Source organism: Zalophus californianus, chromosome 17 (assembly GCF_009762305.2).
Source record: "Zalophus californianus isolate mZalCal1 chromosome 17, mZalCal1.pri.v2, whole genome shotgun sequence".
Taxonomy (NCBI): domain Eukaryota; kingdom Metazoa; phylum Chordata; class Mammalia; order Carnivora; family Otariidae; genus Zalophus; species Zalophus californianus.
This window is the reverse complement of record NC_045611.1, coordinates 60253630-60281472: the sequence shown is the minus strand read 5'-3', so window position 1 is coordinate 60281472 and position 27843 is coordinate 60253630. Positions and strand designations below refer to the sequence as shown.

General features: G+C 55.7%; 3 protein-coding genes across 4 annotated transcripts; 1 reads left to right on the top strand and 2 right to left on the bottom strand.

The window, feature by feature from the left end:
* Positions 1–454: 454 nt before the first annotated feature.
* On the bottom strand, positions 455–8697 carry LOC113936127 (tigger transposable element-derived protein 1-like). The gene is made up of 2 exons (XM_027619098.2): positions 8565–8697; positions 455–2440 (listed from the first exon to the last, which is right to left on the bottom strand). Exon 2 carries the CDS (start codon positions 1840–1842, stop codon positions 931–933), a length of 912 nt encoding a protein of 303 aa, XP_027474899.1. The 5' UTR covers positions 1843–2440; positions 8565–8697; the 3' UTR covers positions 455–930.
* Positions 8698–12561: 3864 nt separating this feature from the next.
* LOC113936126 (tigger transposable element-derived protein 1-like) lies at positions 12562–17055 on the bottom strand. The gene is made up of 2 exons (XM_027619097.1): positions 16492–17055; positions 12562–14613 (listed from the first exon to the last, which is right to left on the bottom strand). Exon 2 carries the CDS (start codon positions 14513–14515, stop codon positions 12635–12637), a length of 1881 nt encoding a protein of 626 aa, XP_027474898.1. The 5' UTR covers positions 14516–14613; positions 16492–17055; the 3' UTR covers positions 12562–12634.
* Positions 17056–18390: 1335 nt separating this feature from the next.
* On the top strand, positions 18391–27753 carry MZF1 (myeloid zinc finger 1). Of its 2 annotated transcripts, none has more exons than XM_027619650.1 (6): positions 18391–18886; positions 20199–20634; positions 21076–21259; positions 21922–21992; positions 22108–22228; positions 26124–27753. In XM_027619650.1, exons 2-6 carry the CDS (start codon positions 20239–20241, stop codon positions 27569–27571), a joined length of 2220 nt encoding a protein of 739 aa, XP_027475451.1. In that variant the 5' UTR covers positions 18391–18886; positions 20199–20238; the 3' UTR covers positions 27572–27753. The 2 variants fall into 2 exon arrangements, with proteins under 2 accessions (XP_027475451.1, XP_027475450.1); XM_027619649.1 differs by having other exon boundaries at positions 18391–19421.
* The last annotated feature ends 90 nt before the right edge of the window (positions 27754–27843 follow it).

The window sequence follows — 27843 nt, the reverse complement described above, 5'->3', positions numbered from 1 at the left end:
TCAGCCTTTTCTGTCTGCAGGGCCTAAAGCCCAGCTGAGAGATGAGATGACCAGAAACCAAGCAAAACCCCTCTCCTGACTGAATGTCCACACAGCTCCAAGAGTCCCACACTAAACAGAGGGACAGCTCACAGGCACAGGAACACTGCTGGGCATGCTGCACAGTGAGCCGGGCTTTGTCAAGGGCCTCCATTAAGAAACTTGGTATGCTGGGCGCCTGGGTGGCTCAGATGGTTAAGCGTCTGCCTTTGGCTCAGGTCATGGTCCCAGGGTCCTGGGATTAAGCCCCGCATCGGGCTCCCTGCTCAGCGGGGAGCCTGCTTCTCCCTCTGCTTCTCTCTCTCTCTCTCTCTCTCTCTCTCTCTCTGTCTCTCATGAATAAATAAATAAAATCTTTAAAAAAAAAAAAAGAAAGAAACTTGGTACACTTTCCTCCAAAGGGCCCAGGACACACACACACACACACAACACACACAAATCACACTTGAGAATTCATCAAGGCTTTTAAAACCATGTATTTGAGAAGTTCACTTGGAATAATAAATTATTTGCTGATAAAAATCATTTGGGGAATTAATATAATGAAATGGAAAAATTCAGGCCATTGCAACTTCAACATGAACAAAGGGAGTCATGAGGAAGCCCTCTCCCCGACGGAGTCCTGTGTGCCTGGAGCTCCCAAGCCCCCGCCACCAGCACCACCACCACTACTTGGAGCCTCTCTTCTCCTTGAAAACCTCCCAATAGCAGCTGACTACGTTGTTTATGCCCCAGCAGACTCAGAGGCTGCGCTCCAGGTTGGGGTCATTGTCACTGAAGATCTGCAGGCCAGCATCACAGTATGCTAAAGCCATGGCCCAGTGTCTGGAGGTGAGCTGGGCAAGCCGTCCTCTCCCTTCTCTCCAGCTGCATGCCCCTGCTCCAGTCCCATCAGCTCCTCAATGGAGAGGCCCGCCCGGGGCTCTGCAGAAGCTCCACCACATCTGCCTCGGTCACCTCTCTAAAACCCACACCATGGGCCAACGCCAGGATGTCCTGCAGGATCTGCGGTAGAGTTGCTACGTGCAGCCTGTTGGCATCCTGCTGGATGCCCTCGAGCCACAGCTTCCTCCACCCCCCATTTAGGGTAGCTGGCGGGACCTCCTCCCAGGACTCAGAGATGTTGTAGGCGGTGTCAAGAATGCTGTAGTCTCGCCAGAAGTCAAGGACCACCAACTGCTCGTCCCTGTCTCCCACCCTCAACGCCAACAGGCGGAAGACCGTCCGTGGGTAGCAGGCCTTGAACGTGGCAACAATGTCCTGGTTCATGGGCTGGACGAGGGCCATGGTTTTCTTGGGCAGGTACAGCACATGCACGTGGTCCGATAGGTCATCCAGGTTCCCAGGGTGGCCAGGGGCACTGTCCAGGATGAGCAGGGCTTTGTACGGGAGGCCGTACCGGGCACAGTCCCTCTCCACAGCTGGGCAGAAGTGCACAAACCACTCCTGGAGGATGCTCATGGTCACCCAGGCTTTCTTGTGTGAACGCCACACCATGGGCAGGTTGGGCCTGGAGCAGCCCTTGAGAGCATGCAGGTTCTCTGAGGGATACAGCAGCAGCGGCTTCAGCTTGAGGTCTCCAGCCGCACTGCCACCAAGCCGCAGCATCAGGACATCTCGGGCAGCTCTGCACCCCAGGGCTGACTTCTCCTCCAGGGAAAGGAGCATCCTGGCAGGCAGTCGCTTCCAGAAACGTCCAGTCCCATCCATGTTGAACACCAGCCGGGGTGTGTAGCCGCCCTCCTGGATCACTCTCCGCAGAAGGGCGGGGTACCTGCGCATGGCTGCCGCAGTTGTGCCCATAGCCTCGACACCCACCCCAAGACCAGGCAGGTTATGTCAGGCCTTGAACCGCGTGAACCACCCTCAGCTAGCCCCGAAGGTCTCCGATTGGGCACCCTCACCCTGCTCCCGCTTGAGGTCCTCAAACAGGCTGCGAGCCTTCTCTTGGATGAGGAAGACACTGATGGGCACATTGCGCTGGTTCTGGTCCTCGATCCACACGCTTAGCAGCCGCTCCATGTTCTCCATCACCAGGCTGCGGCTGCACATCAATCTGGTGGCCGCCTGGGAACTCGCTCGGATCTTCTCCTTGTTGTCACAAATGGTAGCCACAGTGGAGGTGGACAGCCCCAACACCTTCCCAATTCTGCTAAGCTTCTCTCCGGCTTCGAAGCACCACAACATCTCAAACTTCACCTGCAGGTTGATAGCCTTGTGGACCCCCCTCGGTGCTTTGGCACTGGCTTACACTGGGCGGCCTCTTCAGAGGGATCTTCTGGCCAGAAACGGAGGGGGAGGCTCTATCTGCATCCCTCTGTCCAGACACAGCTAAAGAATATGTGTTTTCCCGCCCTGTGCCTGCTGATTTCAATGCCGCTGCTGCCCCGGCCCTGACCTGCTGTAAAATGGGGAGAAAACCTTTATTGGTGGGAATGTAGACAGGCTTGAATAAACCTGTTAAAGACCGTTAATAAATCTCCCTCATTTGGCCACAGAGCTCACTTCCCACTGGATGAATTCTGGCCCCATGGACTAAATTAACTTCAGCCTCAGTAATGCGGCAAGCCTCTGAAATACACAACAAGCTGATGTCAGACCAAAGGCAGAAATCAGAAATTAACAGGTTGGAGGGGTGGTGTGCCTCAAAACATTGTGGCTGGGTACAGGAATTTATAACAACTGTTCATAAAACTGAACTCTGAGCTTTCAGGCCACCAAGGAGGAAAACAAGAAGCTGTCCAGTTACAAGAAACGCATTTTCATGGCTCTGAGCTTGCAGAGACCCTGAACAATGTAATTAAGGATATCAAAACTCACAGTTTTTGCTTTGTGTTGTTTTGTTTGTTTTGCTAGAGGTAAGAGCTGACCTTTGAACAACACGGAGTTAGGGGACCCCCCGCCAAGCAGTTGAAGATCCACTTATAACTTTTGACTATTAATAACTTACTGTTGACTGGAAGCTTTGCTGATAACATAAGCAGTCAATTAACACATACTTTGTATGTTATATGTATTATACACTGTATTTTTAAAATAAAGCTAAGAAAAAAAGAAAATGTTATTAAAAGCACAAAGAAAATACATTACAGGGGTGCCTGGGTGGCTCAGTCGTTAAGCATCTGCCTTCAGCTCAGGTCATGATCCCAGGGTCCTGGGATCGAGCCCCATATCAGGCTCCCTGCTCAGTGGGGAGCCTGCTTCTCCCCTCTGCCCCTCAGCCCGCTTGTTCTCTCTCTCACTCTCTCTCAAATATATAAATAAAATCTTAAAAAAAAAAGAAAAAAGAAAGAAAAGAAAATACATTACTGTATTATATTTATTAAAAAAAAAAAAAATCCAGGGCGCCTGGGTGGCTCAGTCAGTTAAGTGTCTGCCTTCCGCTCAGGTCATGATCCCGGGGTCCTGGGATGAAGCCCCACATCGGGCTCCCTGCTCAGTGAGGAGTCTGCTTCTCCCTCTCCCTCTGACCCTGCTTGTATGGTCTCTCTCTCTGTCACTCTCTCTCTCAAATAAATAAAATCTTTAAAAAAAAATCCACATACAAGTGGACTCATGCAGTTCAAGCCCATGCTATTTAAGGGTCAACTGTACATGGACATGGTAAAAAAAAAAAAATGCGGACAGGCTACTGCAGAACCAGGCAAGGGTCCTAGAGGCAGCCAGGGAAACCCACTTCCCCTGTATCCTTCCACAACAATGGAAGACGATGCACCCTGTTTCTTTCGGGAACAGCATCTCTCAGAGCTCAACTTTGTACTATTGATTTGTGACTGGAGTTTCACCGTGAAGCATCCTGGCTACTCCCCAAGAGTTCCCAGCATGCCACTGACTCACAGAAAACATCTGCTGAGCCCAGCTTGGGTAGATCTGGACAGGCCAACTCTAAGAGTCCCCACATTTTGCAGTCTCTCAGGAAGCTCCAGGAATGACAGTCGGGAGCAGGGAGGGCCAGGATGAGGCCCACTCACCTGACAGGAGACCCTAGCCATGCTCCTTGCCTGATCTGCCCTCCTTCCCATGTATGCTCAGTCAATGTCTATAAGCAACTCCCTCGGGGCGTCTGGGTGGCTCAGTCGTTAAGCGTCTGCCTCCGGCTCGGGTCATGATCCCGGGGTCCTGGGATCGAGCCCCGCATCGGGCTCCCTGCTCCACGGGAAGCCTGTTCTCCCCCTCTCCCACTCCCCCTGCTTGTGTTCCCTCGCTCTCACTGTGTCTCTGTAAAAAAAATAAAATCTTTTTAAAAAATTAAATAAATAAGCAACTCCCTCTCTCCTCCTGGGGAAGCCCCTGGGTTACCCGCTGGGACCACAAACACCCAAGTACCCTGTGACACAGAGGCAAGCTTTGGCCCCTATCTCATGGGGGAGAGCCATCCCTGGGGAGGCTATATAATGCCCAAGGACCAAAAGGCCTCCCCACATCAAGGTAAGCCTGACCAAGGAATGGGAGGCCAACTGTTTGCCACAAAACACCTCGGTTCCCTTCCCTGCCCAAAAGAGACAGCCACGCTAGGCTGCCATGAGGACTGAAGGTGAGACAACCCTCCACAGTGCTCAGCACCGAAGCCCGGGCTCCAGGGACATCTGTGTGCTGAAGGCTGGGCTGATCTAGAGGATCGGCAGGCCAGGAGGGCAGAGGAGAAGAGGGGCGACAGCTAGGACCGGGGTGTGTGTTCTGAGATGGGCAAGACAAATGACTCCTAAAGAGCCACTAAAAGGAAAGGGTTGAGCTGCTTGTGACACTGGAAGGGCCAATAAGAGATGAAGTGAAAGAGCAGGTGCAGAGCATAAGTGGGGCTTCCTTTGGAAGCATCTATATACCTACACACCTGCAGACATGTGTGTGCTGCATGTGCATATATAAAATGAGGGAGAGGGGACACACAGAGGCTAACAACGGCCGTCTCCAAAAAGGCGGACCAGCCGTGAGGCTTGAAATTTACATACTTCATAATACACATATATTACACTGTTAGATTTAAAATGTAACGGGAGGGTAACCTGCTACTGATCAGCATATTACTTTCTATCTCTGTGCAACAGAAACGACGACTAAATTAATAACAGAAAACCCACTTTGGAGAAGTGGTCCATAAGATGGGGAAGAGGAGCCTGCTGGCGTGGGGGCCTGAAAGAAGCAAAGCCAAGATCAAAGCCAGCCCAGGGGGCACAGCCAAGGCACCCCAGACAGAGGAGAGGTACCCAGCCCCCATTACAGGCCAGTGTGGTCAGTCCTGCCCACAGTTGTGTCCTCTCGGCCTGCCAAATGCTGTTTTAAATTGTGAACTGGTGCAGTTTTGGGCTTTCCTGACAGCAATGTTTGGCCACACCCAAAAGAAGCCGAGACCAGGCAACCCCATCTGTGCCCCAGCCTCACCCCCGTGCCTCCGGATTTGGGCACTGGGGTCCCGAGACCTCAGGACAAGCACCTAGTCTACTATTCAGACAGTGCAAGCCTGGGGATACCCCACCGTCAAAACCAGGAGCTGAAGGAGGCTGCAGGGCAGGCTCCTGGGCCCCCAAACCTGAGGGTGAAGGGAGGTGAGAAGAGGCTGGGCACAGCTGCTGAAGTGACCCTCCAAGGAAAGGTGGTGAGAGCCTTCCTTTGGCTGCAGCCAGATATTCAGTAAAGGGCTGACTCAGCAGGCCTGGGTTGTCCAAACCCTGCAGGTTCCAAAAGTTTGGCCCTTGACCTGCTCCTAAGAGGTAACCTCTAAGCCCTTGGAATATTCTGCCTGTTAAAGGTGTCTTTGTTTACCTAAGGACTTGTGCCAAACCAGATAGTTCATGCTAACAATGTGACTTACAGTGGTGACCCTGGGCCACACTGTACCAATCTGACCTCTGGGAGGAGTTGAGATTGAGTAACTAAAGTCAGGATGCTCCATGCTTATGTGACTGACCCTCAGTAGAAACCCTGCCCACGAGAGCTCAGGAAAGCATCCCTGACTGCTGCCCTGTCATGTATCACTGCTATGAGAATTAAGCAGTGTCCACATGACTACCCTGGGAAAGGACATGTGGAAGCTCATGGCCACTATCTCCCAGACTATGCACCTTTTTCCATTGCTGATTTTAATATGTATCTTTTCACTGTAATCAACTATAATCATGAGTATAACAGCCTTGTTGAATTCTGTGACTCCTTCCAGCAAATTGTTAAGACTAAGCGTGGTCTTAGGGACCACCACACACACCTTGACATTGACAGCCAGGGAAAAAGTTTGAGACATCTAGCTTCTGAACTTCCTGACAGAATCACAGCAATCATCTCCAAGGCCACTCAGAGGAAGCAAGGGCCAGACCCTCTACCCTCTCTCACGTGGGGCCACTGGAGGGACCAGCAACAGGACAAGATCAGGTAAGGGCATGGAGCAAAGGGAGGAGTGTTCATGTACATTTGAACAGTGGCAAACCTGAATTGTGTGTGATCTCAAGGATGAACGAACAGAACCAGACACACCCCACAAGAATCACGTGAGTACCAGGCCTGAGTCCGTTCGGTAACCTGTAGGCTGCTGTTCCAACATCCACAATGTTATTGCAAAATCGCCTTTTTTTTAAAGTTTATTTATGTTTTTAGTAGTCTCTACAGCCAACATGGGGCTCAAACTCATGACCCCGAGATCAAAAGTCACATGCTCTTCCAACTGAGCCAGCCAGGTGCCCTGCACACTGTCTTTAGAGCGTGCATCACCTACGCATCTATTCAGTGGGAAGCTGAAAACTAGAACTAAAAGACAGACCTCAGAGGAGGAGGCAGACATTGGATGTTGGTCAAGAGACAGCCCGCCTCAAAACACTGGCAGCAAGCTTAGAAAAGGGCATGGTAGTACCACCAAACACCCCAGAAAGACTACAGACACATGCCTCCAAAGTGCCTCACCTGCACCTCACGTTCACGCCTAGGCGAAAACACTCATCATCAAGGTCTTCCTTAGCAGGAACCGAATCCAGTTCATGTGCACAACCAGATTCACCATATCCCCCTCAGAAGCCCCAGCACCATCCAGCAGTGGCCTCTCCTCAGGGGTCTGGGTCGCACGCCCTCCTCAGTTTCTAATTGTCTTAATTCCAATCTCTTCCCTTTGTTCCCACAGCTCTAGAAGTAGATACTATTCCCTGCAGTCCTTACTGCCATGACACCTTACAATTCTTTCTATACTCTTCTCCTCCTTCAATAACTGGTTAAATGATTTACATTAAAATTCCCTCTGTTAGGGGCGCCTGGGTGGCTCAGTTGTTAAGCGTCTGCCTTCAGCTCAGGTCATGGTCCCAGGGTCCTGGGACCGAGCCCCGCATCGGGCTCCCTGCTCCGCGAGAAGCCTGCTTCTCCCTCTCCCACTCCTCCTGCTTGTGTTCCCTCTCTCGCTGTCTCTCTCTCTCTCTCTGTCAAATAAATAAATAAATAAAATCTTTAAAAAAAAAATTCCCTCCGTTAAAACAAGTGCTGTGCCACCATTCCTGTAAAGGTCAAACAGCCTCACCACATGACCCAGCAATTCCACTCCTAGGTAAATAAACTAAAATCTTTGTGTCTCTATGGGTTTGCTTATTCTGGACATTTCATTAAAGAGAATCATGCAGCATGTGGCTTTTTATGACTCGCTTCTTTCACAAGTGTCATGTTTTCAGTGTTCACCTATGCTGTGGTATGTAATTATCTCTTTTTTATGGCTGCCAGGGCATTAGGAGGAGAAGAATGGAGAGTGACTCCAAATGGGCATAGAGTTTCTTTGGAGATGTTTAAGTTATGGTATCAGGCAACGGTGATGGTTGTACAATCCTGTAAATATACTAAACCCAGGGACTGTACACTTTTTTGGTATGTAAACTATAACTTAGCAAAGCTGGTTTTGTTTTTAATTGCTATGGTTTCTACTTCTTGGTACAGAGAACCAAGCAAGCAAAAGGCACCGCATACGTATGTGTGAGCAAACGTGTCAACAAATGCCAGGATGAATGACGGCACCCTACCCAACCATCTCTCCTTCCCGTTTCATGGTTATCCCCTCCTCACAGGCACATAGGCACATGTGTGGCCTAAGGTGAAGGTGTCACATGGCAGGAAATGCAAAGCCATCCCTGGCCAGGCCAACCCCTGTGCTCACCTCCTTGTGCCCCCACCCCCTCCAGAGAAAGGAGGATACCCTAATCGTGACTGGAGGTCTCCCTATTCAACTCGCCAAACAGACTAAGCTCCAATAGGGCAGAAACCTTGCTTTTTCCTTTCCCTGCTTGACTTATATGGCCTGGAACACAGCATGCATTCAGTGATCTTGTGAGAGAGTGAGAAAGGAAGAGAAAGGAGGCCCAGCACACCCTGAGAGGGTGAAATGTCATGCCGATGTCAAGTTCACATCTCTGGGGAGCTCACAGGCTAGAAAACGCTCCGAACATGGTCCAGCTTCTGAGTCTTATTCCCAGCAATGAGAACACTGGGCCAGGGTCATGGGTTGTGTCCCCTTCTGCATTCCCCAGCCCACAGGAATCCCAACCAGCCCCTGGGCCCCTGTGGCTCACCAGTCTCCTGCATCATCTGAGCAAGGTCCTCCACCAGCGCCACAGCCTCCTCACCATTCTCAGGGCACTGGGACTCCACCCAGACCGGAGTGTGAGGTGGCAACACACCCAGGAACTACTCCAGCATTAATAGGTCCAGCATCTGCTCCTTGGGGTGTGCTTTGGGCCGCAGCCACTGGCGGCACAGTTCCTGTAGCCTGGCTAGGGCCTCTTGGGGCCCTGCTGTCTCTTCATAGCGGAAGCTGCAGAGGTGCTGCTGGGGGTCCCTACAGAGTCTGGGCAGCAGGGTTGAGGGCTGAGGACTGGAGAGGGGTTCAGGATCCCATGGGACAGCCTCATCTTCCTCCATCTTGATGATCACGAGCTCTTCCTGATTGAGGGGTGCTGGGTCGGCTGCCATGGCAAGACCTTGGGAAGTTGGCCTCCCTTGCATTCACTCAGGCCACACACTGTCTCCCTGGGACAAATGCCCATCCAGTCAGGGCCACTGATCATGCATGCCCCTCCAGTCACCCACACCCTCAAGGCCACCTGCTGCTGGGGAAACTGTCCCCAAGTCTGGCCAGCTGGCAACCTGGTAGGGGATACCTCCAGTCTCAACCTCCCCATCTGTGCCCTCAAGAGAACACCTGGCACTGGGAATCTGGTTAAGAGAACAGTGAACCCACCCCTGCAGAACTTTACAATAGCTCATGCCAGACTGGGTAAAGGTAGGAGAGTTGTTCCTGAGGATAGAGGGCACAGACATGCCGTGTCTCAGTGAACTGAGAGAGCCCCACCAGCAGTCGAGCAGGAGTGCAGGCGGGAACTAGCAGAGGGTCAGTGCCCAGGGAGGGTATGAGCAAGTGAAGGGTGCAATCAGCCAGGCACCAGGAAGAGTGATGTGGGGGACGGACTGGAAGGGCAAGATGGAAGCTAGGGACAGCATGGGCCAGGCGCAGGGAGAGCGATAGCTGACTCACACTGGAAGCCCTTCCTTCCCCCATGGCAGACTCCTACGGAGCCTGAGAGGCTCAGCTCACACCAATTAGCCAAGATCAAAAAATGACAAGGAACAATGTTAAATAAGAAGGTAATCTGTGGCCCTCCTCACGTAACATGATCCCACTAACGTTAACATTTTAAAACAAACCTCTGCGGTGTATGTGTGTGAGTGCACGCAGGAGCTATCGTTATAAATGTTCGGAAACAGGTCCTGAAAAACAAACTCCCAGTGGGCGAAATCTGGGGGAAATAACTGGAGGAGGACATCCGCTTTTTCTTTTCTCAATCTCTACATGCTGCTTTTTTTTTTGGCAACGGCTATCTGTTACCATTGCAACTTTAAAAGAAAATAAAGGCCGTTTTCACTGCCAGCGCATGTTTCTAAAAGGGTTGGTCAGGGTTCCCCAGGCCGGGGCAGCTCCATGCCCCACACACACCCAACCACCAGGCTCCTGACTGCCAGGCGCCCTGAGGAGGTGATGGCTACGGGAGAGAACATTCTGGGCCGCGGGATCAGCTCAGGCCAGAGCCACGTGGCCAGGGCAACCCTGCAGAGGCTTCGCCACGTAAGGGTCTGGACTCTCACACCCGAGGGCGCAGAGCGCCCTCTACGGACGGACGCACGTGGAGTGGGCGCAAAGAGGACACGCAAGCGTGGGTGGCGGAAACCCAGAGAGCCCCAGAGGCAGTGCAAACAGTCTCGAAGGAGCTGGGTGGGTCTGCATCTGAAAGGGAACCGCTGGAGGGAAGCCCAGGAAACTGGGCTCAGGAGGGTAACAGAGCCCATCCGCGGGCAGAACCCGGAGCATTGGTGAGAGACGAACTCAGCCCAGAACCACTTCCGGGTCAGGACGCGCCCGCGCAAGCCTGGGTATCCCAGAGCCCCCCCCCCCCCCCCCCGAGGCGCCCTTCCTCCGGGACGAACGAGGCTCCCAGGGAAACGGGCGATGCTTCTCTGCGCCAAGTCCCCTGCCGCCCTCCGCCGGGCTGCACACCCTACCCCAGGCCTTTCCGACGCTTCCGGCTGCACTGCGCCCGCCTCACCGCCCCCGAGAGCCCCACGGCCCGGCTCCACCGCGCAGGGACAGCGAGCAACCACCCCGGCGAGGAGAACGGGGAGCTTCCGGCGCCTGTGCCCTTGCCCTCGCGCGCGGCCTCCCACGCAAACACCGCAGGAGGGGAGGGGGGCGGGAGTCGGTCGCTTCTGCGTCGAAGACCGGCTCTGTTGGTGAGTTTCTCCGGCGAATGCAGTCCCCAGCGCGTCGGAGAACCAGCCTGTGGAGCTGCAGGAGACACGGGGCTTCCCCGACCCACCACCAGGGCCCCCCTAAAACGCTCAGGGGCCTGGGAAAGCTTGCCGGCTGAACGACTCCAGGGCTCCCCGCTGCGCGCTTGTTGATGGCCGGGCGCCTGAAGAAACAAGCCCTGGGGCCAGACGGGCCGCCACAATGCCTGCGTGGCCTAACTACTCCTTCCACCCCGTCAGATTTGGCCTCACGGACTCCCACCCGGTCACCCGCCTCCTTCAGGGGCGTGTACGGCACTCAGCCTCCCCCGAGGGTACCCCTTCCTCCCGGGCCTCAGGCCTTCGCCAACCACCCCACCACACTGGGCTGCCTCTGCCAAAGCCCTGTGCACCGCGTGGCGTTTTGAAACGAGGGGTTTCCTGACTGCCGGCAAGGTCCCTGAAGTCTGAGACACCACTTCCCCAGAAAGCCTATCACGCCTGGTCCTCTGTGCCCGGCTAGGTGGCGGGGGGGGGGGGGGGGGGGGGGGGGGGTCCTCCCGAGTCGCCGGGCATAGCCTCGTCACCGAGAACGGAACCACCTCTGGACTGGCAGCTCCTGGTCTCCTCAACAGCGGGCTCACAAACTGGGCGATCAATCCAGTCTGTCACCAGAACCCTAAGAAAAGCCTCCCTTCTCTGTCATCCCTCTTACCATTCTCCCCAGGAAAGCAAGCACGGGGCCTCACCTGACCTTTCTCCCAGCAAGGCTGGCCCTTCAAGTCCCTCCCTGGACCCCGGCCCCTGTGATATGTTGACAGCAAGCCCATCAATGCAGACGGAAGTAGCCGGCATCCTTCCTCCCACCTTTATTTCTTGGCATGCGTGTCTGTTTGTGTGCGCGCACCTGTGTCAAAAGGAGTCCACAAGCCCAGACATCCCTGTCCCACCACCTGTGGCTCCTCCAGCTGGAGCACAAGAACACCTTCCCTTGCTGGCTGGCTGTGTTTTGGTGACCCAAGTGGTGTTTCTGCAGTCAGGTGGACACCCCATGATGCCTGTTGTTCCAGTTCGGGGGACAGGAAAACAAACTGGAATTAGGGGAGATGATGAGACTGGGGGGTGGGGGGTGTCCATCAGAATCTCAGAGCTTTGGGTCTAACTCAGGGAGAGGCTGGGCTGTAGCCAGTGCACTGGGAGTTAACCCTGAGGTGATCCCAGCTCTTAGCAGCAGATGGTATTTTCCAAAGAGCAGCAGAACTGGGAGACCATCACAGTCACAAAAGCCTCAACCTCAAAGGCTGGAGGGAAGCCATGCCCACGGCACAGAAACTCAGGGAAGAAAACATCTCCAGACGAAGGAAGTGAACCCTGGTATCAAAATCCACAGTGAATCAAAGTGCTCAGGCACAGGGAAGGTACCAGAGACCCGGGTCAACAGAGGCCATGGAAGCCAGAAGAGGGGAGGATGGCATGGAAAGTGACAGAGGACATGCCGAGAGCAGGAAGCCCTCATCTAAAGTTGGCAAGGCACGGAGTAAGAGGTCAGGTTTGGAAAATGGGAGCGGTGGGTCTCAGTTCTGGCCCCTCACCACAAGAAAAGCTGCCCTGGCAGGCTGTGCTGGGCGACTACCATACTACAGGTTGTGTCCCTGTCATGGGTGGGCACTCCTGGGCCCTGCAGCTCATCTGCCAGTCAGAGAACACTACCCTTCTGTTCCCCAAGCCTGAGCTGTGTGTCACTATACAAAGACCAGAGAGCATGAGATATGCGAACCTGGGGGAGAAGTAGCAGTATCTGACCTCCAGAAACAAAACATCATTAGAGAGAGATCACGTGAGGTCAAGCCCAAGCCCCAAATCATACAGGACAGCCAGAGCTCTGACCTTCATGACCAGTGCCCTTAGCCACATCCCCACCCTCTATGGGCCCCACTTGGGGCAAGGGCAGCTTTCCTGCCAAATCCCTTGTTGCCACTGCCGTGGGGCCCCCTAAGGATGCAACTGCCCGGGCCTGTCGCCTCCTTTCCCGGTGCAGCTCCCGGAGGCGGGCAAGGGCACACTGGACACCCCGGGACACCCGGAGGCTGCGTTCCCGGTTTGGATCATTCTCCATGAGGACCCGTAAACCAGCAGCAAAGTGAGACAGGGCCTGGGCCAGGTGCTCGGTGCTCAGAGCACCCACATCAGCTTCCTCGGTCCCCGCACCCACCACAGCCTCTGTGAAATCTGGCTCTGGTTTTCTGGAGACTGAGCCTTTCCCTGCCTCCCAGGGCAACCCAGAGCTGCTGATGTCCCCATCCTCTGCATCCTGGGGGCTGCCGTGGGGTGGGGGCTCCCCATGGGCCTGCAGGAGGCTGGCGACATCGGCCTCAGCTGCATCTCCAAGGCCCACATGGCTGGCTAGTGCAACAATGCTGCGACGGAGCTGAGGCACAGTGTCAGGCTCGGGGGTGCCAGGGGGGACACACTCGGGCCAGAGCTTCCTCCAGGCACCATTCATGGTGGCAGGCTGCAGCTCTGCCCAGGCTTCGGCTATATTGTCCACAGCAGTCACAACAGTGTAGCTGCGCCAGAACTCCCGCACAGAGGGCCGGTCTTCCCCAGCTGTCTCCTGGACCAGCTGGCTGAGCGTGCGGCGCAGGTAACAGGCCTTGAATGTGGCAATGACACCCTGGTTCATGGGCTGGATCAGGGCCGATGTGTTCTTGGGCAGGAACTCAACTCGCACATGGGCTGAGAGGCCACCCAGATGAGCAGGGTGGCAGGGCGCGCCATCCAAGAGCAACAGGGCACGGTGTGGGAGGCCGTGGCTGGCACAGTAGCTCTCCACGGCAGGGCAGAAGCAGCCAGTAAACCACTCCTGGAAGATGCTGGGTGTCAGCCAGTCGTTGCGGTTAGAGCGCCAGACCACAGGAAGGCTGGCCTTGGAGCAGCCCTTGAGGGCACGCGGGTTCTCTGAAGGGTACACCAGCAGGGGCTTCAGTTTGAAATCACCAGCTGCATTGCCACCAAGCAGCAGAGTCAGGTGGTCCTTGGAGGCCTTGAGGCCAGGCCCAGCTGCCCCTTCCAGGGCCAGCAGCATGCGCTCCGGGAGCCGCTTCCAGAACAGGCCCGTCTCATCCACATTGAAGACCTGGCGTGGTGAGTAGCAGCCCTCCTCCAGAATGGTGCGCAGCACTGGGGGGTAGTGGGCAGCAGCCTGGGTGTCAGCCACCGATGGCTCATCTGTCAAAAGCACATTGTGGCGAGCCTTGAATCGGGCAAACCAGCCATTACTGGCCCCAAAGGTCTCAGCCTGAGTGCCATTACCCTGCTCATGCTGCAGCTGCACAAAGAGCCGTCGTGCCTTGTCCTGGATGAGCAGTGTGCTGATGGGCAGGTTCTGCCGCTTTTGCTCCTCAATCCACAGGCTCAGCAAGCGTTCCATATGGCCCATCACCACACCCCGGCAGCGGGTCAGCTGTGTGGCGCTGACAGGGGTGGCTGCCTGAGAATTGGCCCGGATCTTGTCCTTGTTGACACGGATCGAAGCGACGGTAGAGGTGGCCAGCCCCAGGGCCCGGGCAATCTGAGTCAGCTTCTCACCTTCCTCAAACCTCCGGAGCACCTCTAACTTCACATGCAGGGTGATGGACTTTCGGTCCCGCTTGGCACTGTGGCGGAGGCCAATCCCACCAAGGGGTGCCTTCCCCGACACTTGCAGCCGAGGAGTTGTCTTCATTCCGCCTCCCTGAGCCATGCACCTTGATGAGGTCTCTCCCCAGGGCCTATCCACAGTAGCTACCAATGTGCCTACAATGGCAGCCTCTTGGCCTCTCCTGCCATACCTGCCTCTGCCTGTAAGACAAGGACACACGGGCATTAACGTGTAAGTACATGGAAGTCCCGACCACCAGCTGGCCTTCCCGTGCTCTGACACAGGGCACCCAGCCCTGCTGACCTCTGCCTCAGAGGCATGCCCAGCCCCTTCTTTCCCTACTGCTAAAAACACTGCACATGCACTTCCAAGCATTCCTTGCATTTAGAGGAGCATGTCACTTAGTTTTAGCTTATGAGATCAAGACAAGTCTGCTAGGAGACTTTGCTGTCTTCCCCAAGCAAACCTCTTGCAACCACGAGACAGTCTAGAAACCCACCTCCCACACACTGATGAGCAAATGAGCTACCCATTTCCATGCTTCCCACCCAAAGACATCAAACATCAGTGTGAGTTGCTCCTAAAGACAGTCACATCCTAATCCCTATGAATAAATTACCTTATATGGCAAAAGGGACACTGTAGGTGTGATTAAGTTAATAATCTTGAGATAGGGAAATTATCCTGGCTTATTTAAATGGGCCCTAAATGTAATCTGAGGGGTCCTTGCAAGGGGAGGCAAAAGATTTCACTCAGAAGGTGGCAATGTGACCACTAAAGCCTAAAGCCTCCAGAAGGAACCAGCCCAGCTGATACCCTGATTTTAGCTCACTGAGACCCATCTCAGATTTCTGACCTCCAAGATTCCAAGATAATACATTTGTGTTATTTTAAACCACTCATTTTTCAGCAATACGTTATAGCAGTCATAGGAAACTAACGCAGGAGGAAACCAACCTAATTCGTGCCACCCCGCAGAGCAATAGAGGAGGAAGGTGGTTCTCCACTCGGCAGCCACAAAGATTCAGTAAGCACTAAGATCCTGTTGCCCCCCTCTCTGCTCAGAGGTCTCCCAGCTCTGAGTAAAAGCCACCATCCTCACCAGGTTCGTCAAGCACTTCAAAGCCTCCTCCTTTACTTTGCTCACTCCTGCCCACATCCTTGGTGCTCCTGTTTCCTTCAGCCCAGGGCCCAGGCTCTTCCCTGTTACCTGCGTGGCTCACTCCCTCTCCTACAGATCTCTGCTCAAAAGTAACCTAATCAAAAAGGCCCTGCCCACCTACGTTTTATCATACATCCGTCACATGCTGCCTGAGGGCAGGAGCTGAGTCCGCTGAGCTCTCTCTTGTGTCCCCAGCCCCGGGAATAGTGCATCCAGCTTGCTGATGGAATTATTAAATGAAGTACAGCGGTGGGAGGAAGGTTTCTCACCTCGTCCCTATCGCATTACGAACCATGTGAAAGTAGCACCTGATCAAACAGTAAAAAAAAAAAAAAAAAAAATTGACGGAGTGCCTGTGAAAGCATGGACAAATGAGTGAAGGTCCGTTTTTGCAGCGGCTATGGCACCTATCGGTATCGCATCAGTACCTTCAAGGATTCATGGGCTGCGCATGCTTGAAACAAGGAGGCACAGGAACCTCGAGCCTGGAGGCAGGGAAAGGTGGGTGGGCGTGGGAAAGGCTCCTCTTGCCTGGAAGCCGTCCCCGAATTCTGAACCCCTCACGCGCCATTGTTCTTTCTTCAATATTCACGCCTTCCTCTGCTCACCCACAATTTTAAACGAATTCCCCCATGTGTTCATTCACTCATTCGCTCCCTCCCTCCCACTCTCGTGAGAAAGTCTCCGAGCGCGCCGCCGGGGAGGCTCACCGCCCAGCGTCTGGGTGGGAGACAGGGCTCGTCCCCGTGAGACTACAATTCCCAGACAGCCGGGGGGCCGCCGGAAGCTCCGATTGGCTCACCCGCGCTCGTCCCGGACTGAGCGCGCAGCGGCCTCTGTCCGTTCCCTTCCCGAGAAACGGCGCCCCAGCCCCAGCCACCGGAGCCCGGGCCCCCGCGCGGCCGCCCGTCCTCACCTCCGGACCGCGACGCGGGCCGGCTGCTTCAGCTCTTCCCCATCTCCTGCCTTAGAGCGCCCCTTTCCGGAGGCGGCCGAGCTCAGCCTCCATATTCCCGGCGGGGGCGGAAGATTGCCGGCGACTGCCGAGATTGGCGGAGTCCGCGTGGGGCCCGCCCCCGACGGCGCTCTGAACCCTGCGCCGGGCCCTCCCAGGGCCGCCGGGAAATGTAGTTTGGCGTCGAGGACGCTGCGCATAGAGGCCAGCCGGGGGCGCTGGAGGCTGCCTGTGCCCAAAGCTGGCTTTCTGCTTCCTTTCTCTCGAATCTTCCCCGCGCCGACTTTCTGTCTGTGTCCTTACTTCATCCTCCCTACCTCCTTCCATTTCTGGCTCTGTTTTCTCTTTTTCTTGGTTTGTCCCCCATCCTGGAGAATTCCGCTGAGACTGTCAAGTGTTTTTTTAAACGTTAAAAATAAACTCAGTGAGGGGCACCTGGGTGGCTCAGTCGTCGGGCGTCTGCCTTCAGCTTCGGTCATGATCCCAGGATCCTGGGATCGAGCCCCGCATCGGGCTCCCTGCTCCGCGGGAAGCTTGCTTCTCCCTCTCCTACTCCCCCTGCTTGTGTTCCCTCTCCCGCTGTGTCTCTCTTTGTCAAATAAATAAATAAAATCTTTTTTAAAAATTTCTTTAAAAATGCACCAAGAAAACTGCCAAAAGGGGCGCCTGGGTGGCTCAGTCGTTAAGCGTCTGCCTTCGGCTCAGGTCATGATCCCGGGGTCCTGGGATCGAGCCCCGCATCGGGCTCCCTGCTCCGCGGGAAGTCTGCTTCTCCCTCTCCCACTCCCCCTGCTTGTGTTCCCTCTTGCTGTCTCTCTCTCTGTCAAATAAACCCTTTAAAAAAGAAATAAACTCAATGAGTGCGTGTCAAGGAGCTATTTACGTCATGGAGGGAACTAGCAGGGTGACATAGGTAGTTCCAGGAAGATGAAGGAGAAGGAACAGAAAGGGTGAAAGAAATGAGGAATACTCAAATAAAAGCCCAAAGTCGAATGAGTGCCCTACAGGACAGCGGGTCCGGGTGTCTCAGTTCCTGCTCAGTGTCCTGGGGGTGATACAACTCTAACCCCAAGCATTTGCAGCCTGGATTCGGACTGAAAGGTAGTTCCGAGACTACTTGGTACACAATGCTAGGGAATGCAGAGAGAGCCCCCAACCATTTTTTTTTTTTCGGTCCTATTGTCAAATTTTGGATACGTTTTCCTAACAAGTCTACCTCCAACTGTCTCTCTTCTTGCTGTCGCCCTTCTCTAGGTCTGTGAACACTCTCCCTCCACCCATCTTTGCTGTATCTCAAAACCCTGTCCCTCTCTCTGCCCCTGCTTGTCTGGATCTTGTCTCTGTGAAGCTCTTCTTCCTCTCCCTCTGGCTCTCCTTTCACACCCAACCCTTCCTGATCTCCTTCCCCTCGCTGACTTCTCTGACACTCCTGTCTACCCGGGCCTGACTCTCTGCGCCTCTGGCTTCTCATCACATTCTCTGGGTCTCTGAGAGTGGGAATGCCTCCCTGATGACTTTCTTTCCTGTCGGTGTCTCGGTCTCTGGATCTGTCCTCTTCCGCTCGCGGTCTCTCCTCGAGCCTCTCTGCCCCTGAGCGGGCTCACAGGCGCTGGGCCTCTCCCCACCGTCCTCACTGTCTCACTCGACGTCCCTGCCCCAGGCGGCTCCCCAAGCCCTACCCCACCCTCCCCATCGCCTCTCGGACGCCCACCAGGTCCCCAGCGTTGCGCTGGAGACCGGCGGGTCGGCCCCACAGGTCACCATGGAGACTCCCAGGCCCGCCTACCGCTCACGAGCACAAAGGAACGTCGCGCGGCGCTAGCGCCCACGGAGGGCCCAGCCGACTACACTTCCCAGAAAGCACTGGGCCGAGCCTCTCTGCAATCTGCAGTCCGGGCGGGCGGTGGAGGAGGCGCCCCCTGTTTCTGCAAAAAGGTTGCCGTGGAGACGCGGGCCGACAGCGTCCTAGCGAGAGCGGTGATTGGTGCAGAACCCTGCTAATCCCTGGAAGGCCCGTCAAGAACTGAGGCAAACGTGGTGGGGGGCATGCGCGGTTGGGAAGGCGGTGCTGCGATCCGTGGCCCCCTGAGAAGCTTGCGCACGTCGACGGGGCATGGACGCCTGGATCTGAGGCGGGGAGCGCGGGAAGAGGCGGCCGGGCGTGTGATCTGATCGTTGCGAACAACGCTACCCCGGGGAACGGGAGGAGGGTGGAAAAGGAGGCGAGGGTGGGGGAAGGGCAAGGAGGCACTCGGGCTGATGCGTGGAGCATTCTGGGAGACATAGTCCGGCCGGGGAGGGGGAAGTCGGCGAGTGCGCATGCTTAGGAGCGCGGAGCGGCCGGCAGAGCGTGGAGGTGAGGGCGGGGGCCTCTCAACGAGGAAGGCTTGGGCGGGGACCGGGGCGGCGGCCGCGGACTCTTGGATTCCCGCTACCCGGCGGGACCCGCAACGCGGAGCAGGGACCTAGCACCCCTTGTCGGCGAGCCGGGCGCTGTCGCGCGATGCTCTTCAATCACTGTGCATTGCCACAGCGGCAAGGTCTAGGAGCCCCGCCCCCCGGTTGCCATGGCGGCACTAAACCCGCCGGGGGAGGGGGGGAGGGAGGGTCTCCTGAAAGTGGAAGATGCTCTTCACGATTTCTGGTAAATGTAGTTCAGGAAGCTTCGCAGTGGCTGGCTGGCTTAAAAATGGTCCAACTTTCTCCCGGGGTTGCAGGTTGGCCTGGAACCTTGAGGAACGGAAGTTTGACCCACGGGATCCGGCGGCCCTGGAAATCGAATCTACTCACTTAATAAACTCAGATTTCTTCACAAAGCCCGCACATTATTCCCAGCTGCGAAGGGAGCAGCAATGGCGGGGGAAGGGGGGCATCCCCACTTACGGGGGACGGTAAAGATGGGGAAACTGAGGTTCCCAGAAACTCGCCAGGGTTACGTAGCAAATAGGCAAGATCAGAATCTCCGACCTTGCCTGCAGGCACCTGGTCCAGTTGTCTTGGGGCCTTCGTGGGCCCCCTGGAAGCTCCCATCACCTCCTAATCCTGCCTAAATCAGGAAGGTGAAGAGATGGTGGGGCATTACATGGTGTGATAAGTTGGGCCGGTTCAGAGGATGGGGCTGAATGGGGGGGGGGAGAGGGGGGTGCTGCCTGGAGGCGTGGCCACAGAGTTGACCTTGCCCATCTGTGGGGGTGGGGAGCAGGTGGAGGGAGGCTGCCCTATGGAACGAAGCTGAGAGACTAGATGGGAGAGTGGGTGGTGCAATGATGGGCTGGTGTTCGGGGGTGGGGGGGGCGATGGACCTGTAGTGGTGCTTATGCCTACGTGGTAAATATTGCAAATGTCATTTACCTGGCAGTGGGTGAGCTGCCGGACAGGAATGGGGTGGTGCATGTAGAAGGGCAGGATTTAAGGGAGGAGTGCCTTCTATGCCTAAGAAGCACCCTGTTTGGAACAGGGGAATGCCAGAGACTGTGTGTAGGTCCCAGCTAGAGACCAGAGACACAGGTGCCTGGCATGTGACCACCACTCTGTGCCTCAGTTTTCTTATCTGCCTTCTACTCAGTGCAGGTCTGAAGATGGAACAACGAAGCGTACAGTAGACGCTCAAATAAGCATTTGCTGCCACTGTTTGTCCTCGCAGTAGCCTCACCCTATTCCTCTCCTAGGGGAAGACATTATCCTCGGAGCCCCCGCCCAGTCTTTCCAATGAGGCCCGCAGCACTAGGCTCCCCAGGTCACACGTCCCTGGACGATGAGGGACCTGTCATGGTGAAGCTGGAGGACTCTGAGGAGGAGGGTGAGGCCGCCCCGTGGGATCCCGGCCCAGAGGCTGCACGCCAGCGTTTTCGGCACTTCCACTATGCGGAAGAAGAGGGTCCCCGTGAGGCCCTGGCCCGGCTCCGGGAGCTGTGCCGCCAGTGGCTGCGGCCCGAGGCGCACTCCAAGGAGCAGATGCTGGAGCTGCTGGTGCTGGAGCAGTTCCTGTGCGCGCTGCCCCCTGAGATCCAGGCCCGTGTGGAGGGACAGCGGCCAGGCAGCCCTGAGGAGGCCGCTGCCCTGGTCGAGGGGCTGCGCCAGGAGCCAGGAGGCCCCCGCAGATGGGTGAGTCAGTGGCCCTGAGCGAGGATCCAGGCTGGAACAGTATCCAGCTCTGCCTCACCCTGGGGAGTGCCATGCTCAACCAGACACCTGTTCCTTGTGGTTTGGAAGTGGTCACTTGAAGCAGACCTTGTGTGAGAGTAGCCAAGCTTCCAGGGCCAGCCTCACTGGCCCATCCCTGCATCACCTGGAGTCATGGACGCGGGAAGGGCTGCAGGGTGGAGAGAGAGGGAGACCACTGGGCATTCGTGGTTGTAAGCAGCAAGAGAGCAACTGCAGGTGGTCCCTTCACTCCTGACTCAATGCTGGGGGGATGTGGGTCCTTGGAGAACCTCGTGGGTCAGGACCTGGGGTCCTGTGATGGGGAAGATGCCCATGAACCCCCTGCTTGTGCCCAGCCAAACTCTCTGCATGGGTCCCTGATGGTGGGGGGCGCCTCCCCAGGTCACAGTCCAAGTGCAGGGTCAGGAGGTGCTATCAGAGAAGATGGAGCCCTCCAACTTCCAGCCCCTCCTTCAAACCAAGCCTCAGACTCCAGGATGTGGGCCTAGGACACCATCTGAAGCCACACAAGAGTCACCACTGGGCCTTTGGGTGAAAGAGGAGCCCACGGTTACAGAGGACCCAGGTGAGGGCAGCCAACGCATGCATGGCCCAAAGCCTGATTGGGTAGACCAGAGGAGTCTGGCGTCAACAGCCTGAAGGTCACCTGCTGGATGGAAATATTCATGTGCACTGGTGCCCCCCACCCCCGCACTCCATCTTGCCTAGCCGGTGGCCATCACTGCCCCTCACATGCCAAGTCTGACTGTCACAGCTGTTTCTGTGCTCTCCCCCCGCATGGCGTAGGCTGTTGGGGTCTCGAGGTGGGGGGCATGTGAGGAGATCCACTGAGAGACAATAGCTGGTCTCTGGGGAGCAGGCAGCAGGCTTGAATATGGGTGGGTGTGGCTGAAGGAGGACCCCAGGGTGCTGGGAGGCATGCCCCTCCCTGTTTTACTCCTTCCAGGCAGGTGCCAGCACTGGCTACCCACACTCTGCATCATTCCTATGTGGACCCTGGTGCAGTGCTCCTCTCCACCCTCACTGGCCTTCCTGCCCAGGGCTCATGCAGGGGTGCAGGGCACAGACCTGAGCCTGTCTCATCCTGCTATAGCTCCTCCTATGGCCTTCCAGGGGGTTCTGCCTTACTCCAGCCCCAAGGGTGGATTCCAGCATCTGGCATATCACTGAGGAGGGTAATGGGGTGGGGACACCCTTGGGCCACCTGACCCCAACCTTCCTCTACAGAGCTTCTGGATTCTGGGCCTGTAGCCAACCCCCAAGAAGCCACTTCCACTCTCCTGCCTGAAGAGGCCCAGGTGAGCCCCGTACAGGCCATCCTCCCTGTCTGGGGAGCCTCAGTGGGTGGGGGTCAGGTAGGTCCCTCTCTGAGCCTAGCTGGGCATAGACGAGCAGCGACCACTGTGGTTTCAGGGCTGTGAGACAGTGCTGGACCAGGCCTCTCCCCACAGCGAGACTGGGCTTGAGGGGCCTTCATGGAGGGAGCATCCTGGGGCCCTGTGGCAGGAGGAAGCTGGGGGCATCTTCCCTCCAGGTGAGTGAGACCAGGCATGGTGGGGCTGGGCCCTCTGCATGGGCAGCATCACATTCACCTCTCCCACCCCTAGCCCTGCCCTCTCACTCCAGCATCTCCAAGCTCCTCCATTCTGTGGACTGTTTCTTGCAGCATGTAACCTTCTGTGCTCTCCCCTGGCATGGAGTAGGCTGCTGGGGTTTCCCTCAAGCCCTCTGCTGACTTCAGGCTCCCTCCAGGTGCTGCTCCCCACCACAGTAAAACCTGAGAGCAGAGCCTGTATTCCCCAGACCCCCATCCTCTCCCAGCCCTAGCATCCTGGAAGGTGCATAGATTCTGGATTTGCCCTACTGACTGGGTAGCAGGGGAGGGAGGGTCTGGATCTGGCAAGGACCCCAAGTTAGCAGACAGTGGGTGGGCAGGAGGGACCTGGATCAGACAGGACAGAAGAGGAAGCCAGTGGTCCCCTGCTGTCCACCTCAGCTATACTGCTCTCAGTCTGCCATCATCCAGTGTCTCTGCCCCTTCTTCCTTGTTCCCTGGACCCTTTCTCTTTCTTGGTTTACTCCCTTGCTCTGGTGGACCTTCCTGGGAACTCTGGTATGGGAGATAAAAAGTTCTGAGAGGCAACATCTCTAAAACACACTCACCTAACATTCTCTATGAGGCTACTTGGGCTACATGAAGAATTCTTGTTACTAATTAAGTTTCAGAGTTTTTTCATCATCATTGTTGGTAAGTCCTTTCAGTTTGAAATTCATACCTCTCAATTTTGGGAAACTGGCTTGAATTGTTTCTCTGAATTTCCTTTCCTTGCCTTGTTTCGTTCCCTTGTTTCTGGAATGTGTATCACTTGGCTGTTGGCTATATTGCTTCCTCAGTATGGTCTCTTACCCTCAACCCAGCCTTTTGCCAGGATGGGGAGAAGAGATCCAGGAATCAGAGATACAGCAGTGCCCACTATTTGCTCAGAGTTCTGTGCCCAGGGTTGGTCTATGCAGTAGTTCTGAACTACTGCATAGTGTGCTTGGTGGCCCTGCCCCTTCACCTCCATGGCCAGAGCTACCTGGTACCTCTAACTCCCAAACTTTTCGAGTCTTCTTTGAGGTCAAACAGAGTGATTCGTTTTTTTTTTTTTTTTCCATTTTCCTCACTGCTGGCTTAGTATTCACTTTCTACAATCTGCTACACAGTTACTCTTTGCCCCTCAGCTTTCCACAGTAGAAAATGTTAGGGGTTTGTTTGTTTCCTTTCCTCTTCTTTAACCTTTGTGGATTTTATGCCCCAAGAAACAAAAACTTTGTTGTTGTTTTTACTGTTGTTTCAGAATGGAACTTAAATAGATACCATTATTGGCCAGAAGTCCCTATTCGCTATGTTTTTTGTCAATAAGGATTCTAAGTCTTTCTTTTTTCATAATGTCCTTGTTTCATGGATGCCCATCCGTCCTTTGAGGATTTGGACATACTACACTGTCCTTTCCAAACTGGTTAGCTAGTTTGGTTTCTTCAGGTGTGAATTCTCCCAACTGGTTGCACTGTTGACAGTCTGCCCTTCATAGCTGGAGCTTCCTGTTTATCCCCACGTGGGACAAGCATCCTGGTGGGTGAGAGGCTGCCACAGGATCCATCATAACCCTGAAGTGGAAGGATCATCTGGGCCCCAGGATGTTCAGTGAAGGTACTTCTGGAACCCAGCCAAAAGCAAGCAGCTTATTCCTGGCCAGGTCTGTGGGTGGACTGCACTAACCTAGCCCGTGTCCTCAACCCTGAGCTTCATGACAGAGCCTGGCTTTAATCCCCAGGTCTAAAGCCCCAGGGGCTTTAGAGCTCACTGCACAGGCTCTGGATTCCTGAACCTCACCAGCTGTCCTTTCTTCCTTTGGAGTTGCCCAAAATATTTTTAAGTTTTTTCTCAGGTTCTGTTGTCATTTCTGCATGTTGGAGTTGAGGGAGTTGGCTCTGGCACATCCCCCATCCGCTGTTTTAGTCTTCAGATGGCTGGCCAGGCTCGGCCTTGTGCTTTGTGACCGACCACTGCCTCCAACTTGGACCTGCTTCTCTCTCAGTTCACAACCCCACAGTCTTTCAGCTTTCTCCATCCACACTGGCGGCACCACCTCAGACTCCTTGGCGGGTTCCTTCTTTGCAACCCTGTTCTCTCTGTTGACAACCGCAGCCCCCAGCTTCAAACACTCATTCCCTTCAGTTACCTTGGTCTCTCCATTAAGGATGCCTGGCTGCTCTCCTCATCCCTCAACCAACCATCTCTGCAGCCACTGTCTTCATCATAGTATTTGGAATAGCTAATGTATTCACATGTTAGAAAATTCAAAAGGCACGAGGAAGTGTACAGTAGAATGCCCTTCTCCTGCCTGTGTTACACAGTCTTGTCCCCCAACAGCCAACATTACCATCTTCTTGTGTGTCCTTCCAAAAAGATTTTGTGCATAAAAAAAGAGCAAACACAAATTCAAATACATACCTTTTTCCCCTTTAAAACACAGGTGAAGGCCTAATCCCCATGTTTCACACCTGACATTTTTTGTGCATCTTCCCACTTCACGCAGCAACAAATACTCTTGTCTCTGGACAGCTGCATGGAGCCCCACTGGGGCTCACTGTGGAGACACTTGCCCATCCAGGCAGGCTCCTGCTGACATTCCTTTGGGTGGAGTTTCAGTGACGGACTGAGAAATCTCGTATATATAGGTCACTTTGGACAGCGGGGAACATAACTGTTGAATGCATAAAAGTGAAACTGCTAATCAAAGTGTGAGAAATTTGCCATTTTAATGTATTTTGCCCCACTGACTTCCCATTAAATGCTCACCAGCAAGGCATGCAAACACTTGAGTCCCTCTGGGGAGAGTATGAAAATGGTAGTCGAGTACAGCTCCAATTTGCAGTTTCTTATTAGGATCGAACTCAGCATATCTTATGGGATACAGCATTAGTTACATCCTTTGCCTGTGTTTGTCAGGTCACGGGTCTTGTTGATTAATTGGAGCTCTTTACTTAGAAGCTTAATTAGCCCTTTGCTTCTGGAAAATGTGTTTGTCATTCATTCTTTGGCTCCAAGGTTGTCTTTGCTGTGCACAAATGATCTCCTTTGATGCAGTATAATTTATGACTTTTCTTTGACAACTTACAGACTTTCTGTCCCACTGAAGCCCTTGCTAGCCTCTTAGTCTTCCTGATTTAACTTCCTTCAACCTTTCTCTTTCTCTAGCCCCTGCTTCTCAGCCGTATTTGGTCACACCTCCCTTCTCACACAGCATCTAATGCTGGAGTGCCACAGCGTGGCTCGGACCTGCTCCTTCTTTCCATAGAGACCCACTCTTATTTGACCACACACAGGGCCAGGGCTCTGTGTGCCATGCATATGCCACAGCACCCATGTTCACATTTCCCTGCACACTGAGCCCCAGTTCCTGCACCCCACAGCCTGCATGCAGTCTCTCTCCCTCAAGACGCCCCATGGACATCTCAAGCAAGGCACATCAGACCAAAGTCCTGCCGCCTACCCCCCTCCCATCCCCGTTTCTTTCCTGTTGGCTCCACTTCCAACCCCCCTCAGACCCACCCACTTCTGTGTGTTTGTGGAAACCATCATCACTAGTGCAGGGCCACCTGCCCCATATCTGCCCTACAGCCCTTCCAGGAAGGCGATTCTTGCAAACTGAAGCCAGGCCTGGAAAGCGTGTCCCCATCTCCTGAATCTCCCTCGTGCTAGGTTCTGTCCCACCGTTGCCTCTGTAGGGAGGCCTGCACAGAAAGAATCCTTGCCCCTGCCCCCTCCGAAAGCCTCACTGGCTAGTTTCAGGTCCCTCTAGTTCACCCTGTTTACCGTGGGCTGGAGTGGGTCCAGACACAGTTCTCTTGGTATGAATGAGGGATCCCCTTGTGCAATGCAGGGTTTGCGCTCCACGTGGACAGCGTCTCTGCTGGCCCAGGCACTGTGAGCCCCCACCTCCACATCCCCTGGGACCTCGGCATGGCCGGCCTCACCGACCGACTCCAGTCGCCCTCCCGTGAAAGTGGCTTCTCACATGCACTCGTGCTCCCCAGTGGCCCTGGAGGTGAGCAGAACCCCACGAACGAGGGTCCCCGCCAGCTCCTGGGCCCCATACTGGCCACTGCCCGCTGGCGCACGCCCAGGACCCAAGGCCGGGGCCGGGGCCGCCCCAGCACAGGCCCCGCGGTGGGGCGGGGTGGCCGCTGCGACGTGTGTGGGAAGGTGTTCAGCCAACGCAGCAACCTACTGAGGCACCAGAAAATACACACGGGAGAGCGGCCATTCATGTGCAGCGAGTGCGGCCGAAGCTTCAGCCGAAGCTCGCACCTTCTGCGCCATCAACTCACGCACACTGAGGAGCGGCCGTTTGTGTGCGGCGACTGTGGTCAGGGCTTCGTGCGCAGCGCGCGCCTGGAGGAGCACCGGCGAGTGCACACAGGCGAGCAGCCCTTCCACTGCGCAGAGTGCGGCCAGAGCTTCCGGCAGCGCTCCAACCTGCTGCAGCACCAGCGCATCCACGGCGACCCCCCGGGCCCTGGCGCCGGGCCCAGCGCGCCCCTCACGCCTCCCGGCGCACCGGAGCCCCCAGGCCCCTTCCCCTGCAGCGAGTGCCGCGAGAGCTTCCCGCGGCGAGCCGTGCTCCTGGAACACCAGGCAGTGCACACGGGTGACAAATCCTTTGGCTGCGTGGAGTGTGGCGAGCGTTTCGGCCGCCGCTCCGTGCTGCTGCAGCACCGGCGAGTACACAGCGGTGAGCGGCCCTTCGCCTGTGCCGAGTGCGGCCAGAGCTTCCGGCAGCGCTCCAACCTCACACAGCACCGGCGCATCCACACAGGCGAGCGGCCCTTCGCCTGTGCCGAGTGCGGCAAGGCCTTCCGCCAGAGGCCCACGCTCACGCAGCACCTGCGCGTGCACACAGGCGAGAAGCCCTTCGCCTGCCCGGAGTGTGGCCAGCGCTTCAGCCAGCGCCTGAAGCTCACGCGCCACCAGCGGACGCACACCGGGGAGAAACCCTACCACTGCAGCGAGTGCGGCCTGGGCTTCACGCAAGTCTCGCGGCTCACCGAGCACCAGCGTATCCACACGGGTGAGCGGCCCTTTGCCTGCCCTGACTGCGGCCAGAGCTTCCGGCAGCACGCCAACCTCACACAGCACCGGCGCATCCACACAGGCGAGCGGCCCTACGCGTGCCCGGAGTGCGGCAAGGCCTTCCGCCAGAGGCCCACGCTCACGCAGCACCTGCGCACCCACCGGCGTGAGAAGCCCTTTGCCTGCCAGGATTGTGGCCGCCGCTTCCACCAGAGCACTAAGCTCATCCAGCACCAGCGCATCCACAGTGCGGAGTAACCAGCACTCACCGTACCCCCTTCTCTGCGCCTCGGCTCTTGGCCTTTTGTCGGGGGAGGGGAGCGTGTTCGCTCAGAACACTTACCTCACAGGGTGGTTGTGAGGCCTCTGATCAAGTTTGGGTACAGGCGGGCCCACCCAGGACGTGGCTCCCAGTAGGTGCTCAATAAACAGTAGACAGAGCATGGGTCTGGAAATCTACCCACTCCGTGCCTCCCCACCTGCGCGGGTCCCTCTGCCCACCTGCCCACCACTTCGGCAACTATGCAGTC

Bases quoted from the DNA above. Each gene is read 5' to 3' on its own strand.
- LOC113936127 (XM_027619098.2), bottom strand. From the start codon at position 1,842: ATGGGCACAACTGCGGCAGCCATGCGCAGGTACCCCGCCCTTCTGCGG.
- LOC113936126 (XM_027619097.1), bottom strand. From the start codon at position 14,515: ATGGCTCAGGGAGGCGGAATGAAGACAACTCCTCGGCTGCAAGTGTCG.
- MZF1 (XM_027619649.1), top strand. From the start codon at position 19,156: ATGCTCTTCACGATTTCTGGTAAATGTAGTTCAGGAAGCTTCGCAGTG. The intron at 19,422-20,198 runs GTAAAGATGGGG...TTCCTCTCCTAG, and splicing joins ATCCCCACTTACGGGGGACG to GGGAAGACATTATCCTCGGA. The intron at 21,260-21,921 runs GTGAGGGCAGCC...CTTCCTCTACAG, and splicing joins CACGGTTACAGAGGACCCAG to AGCTTCTGGATTCTGGGCCT.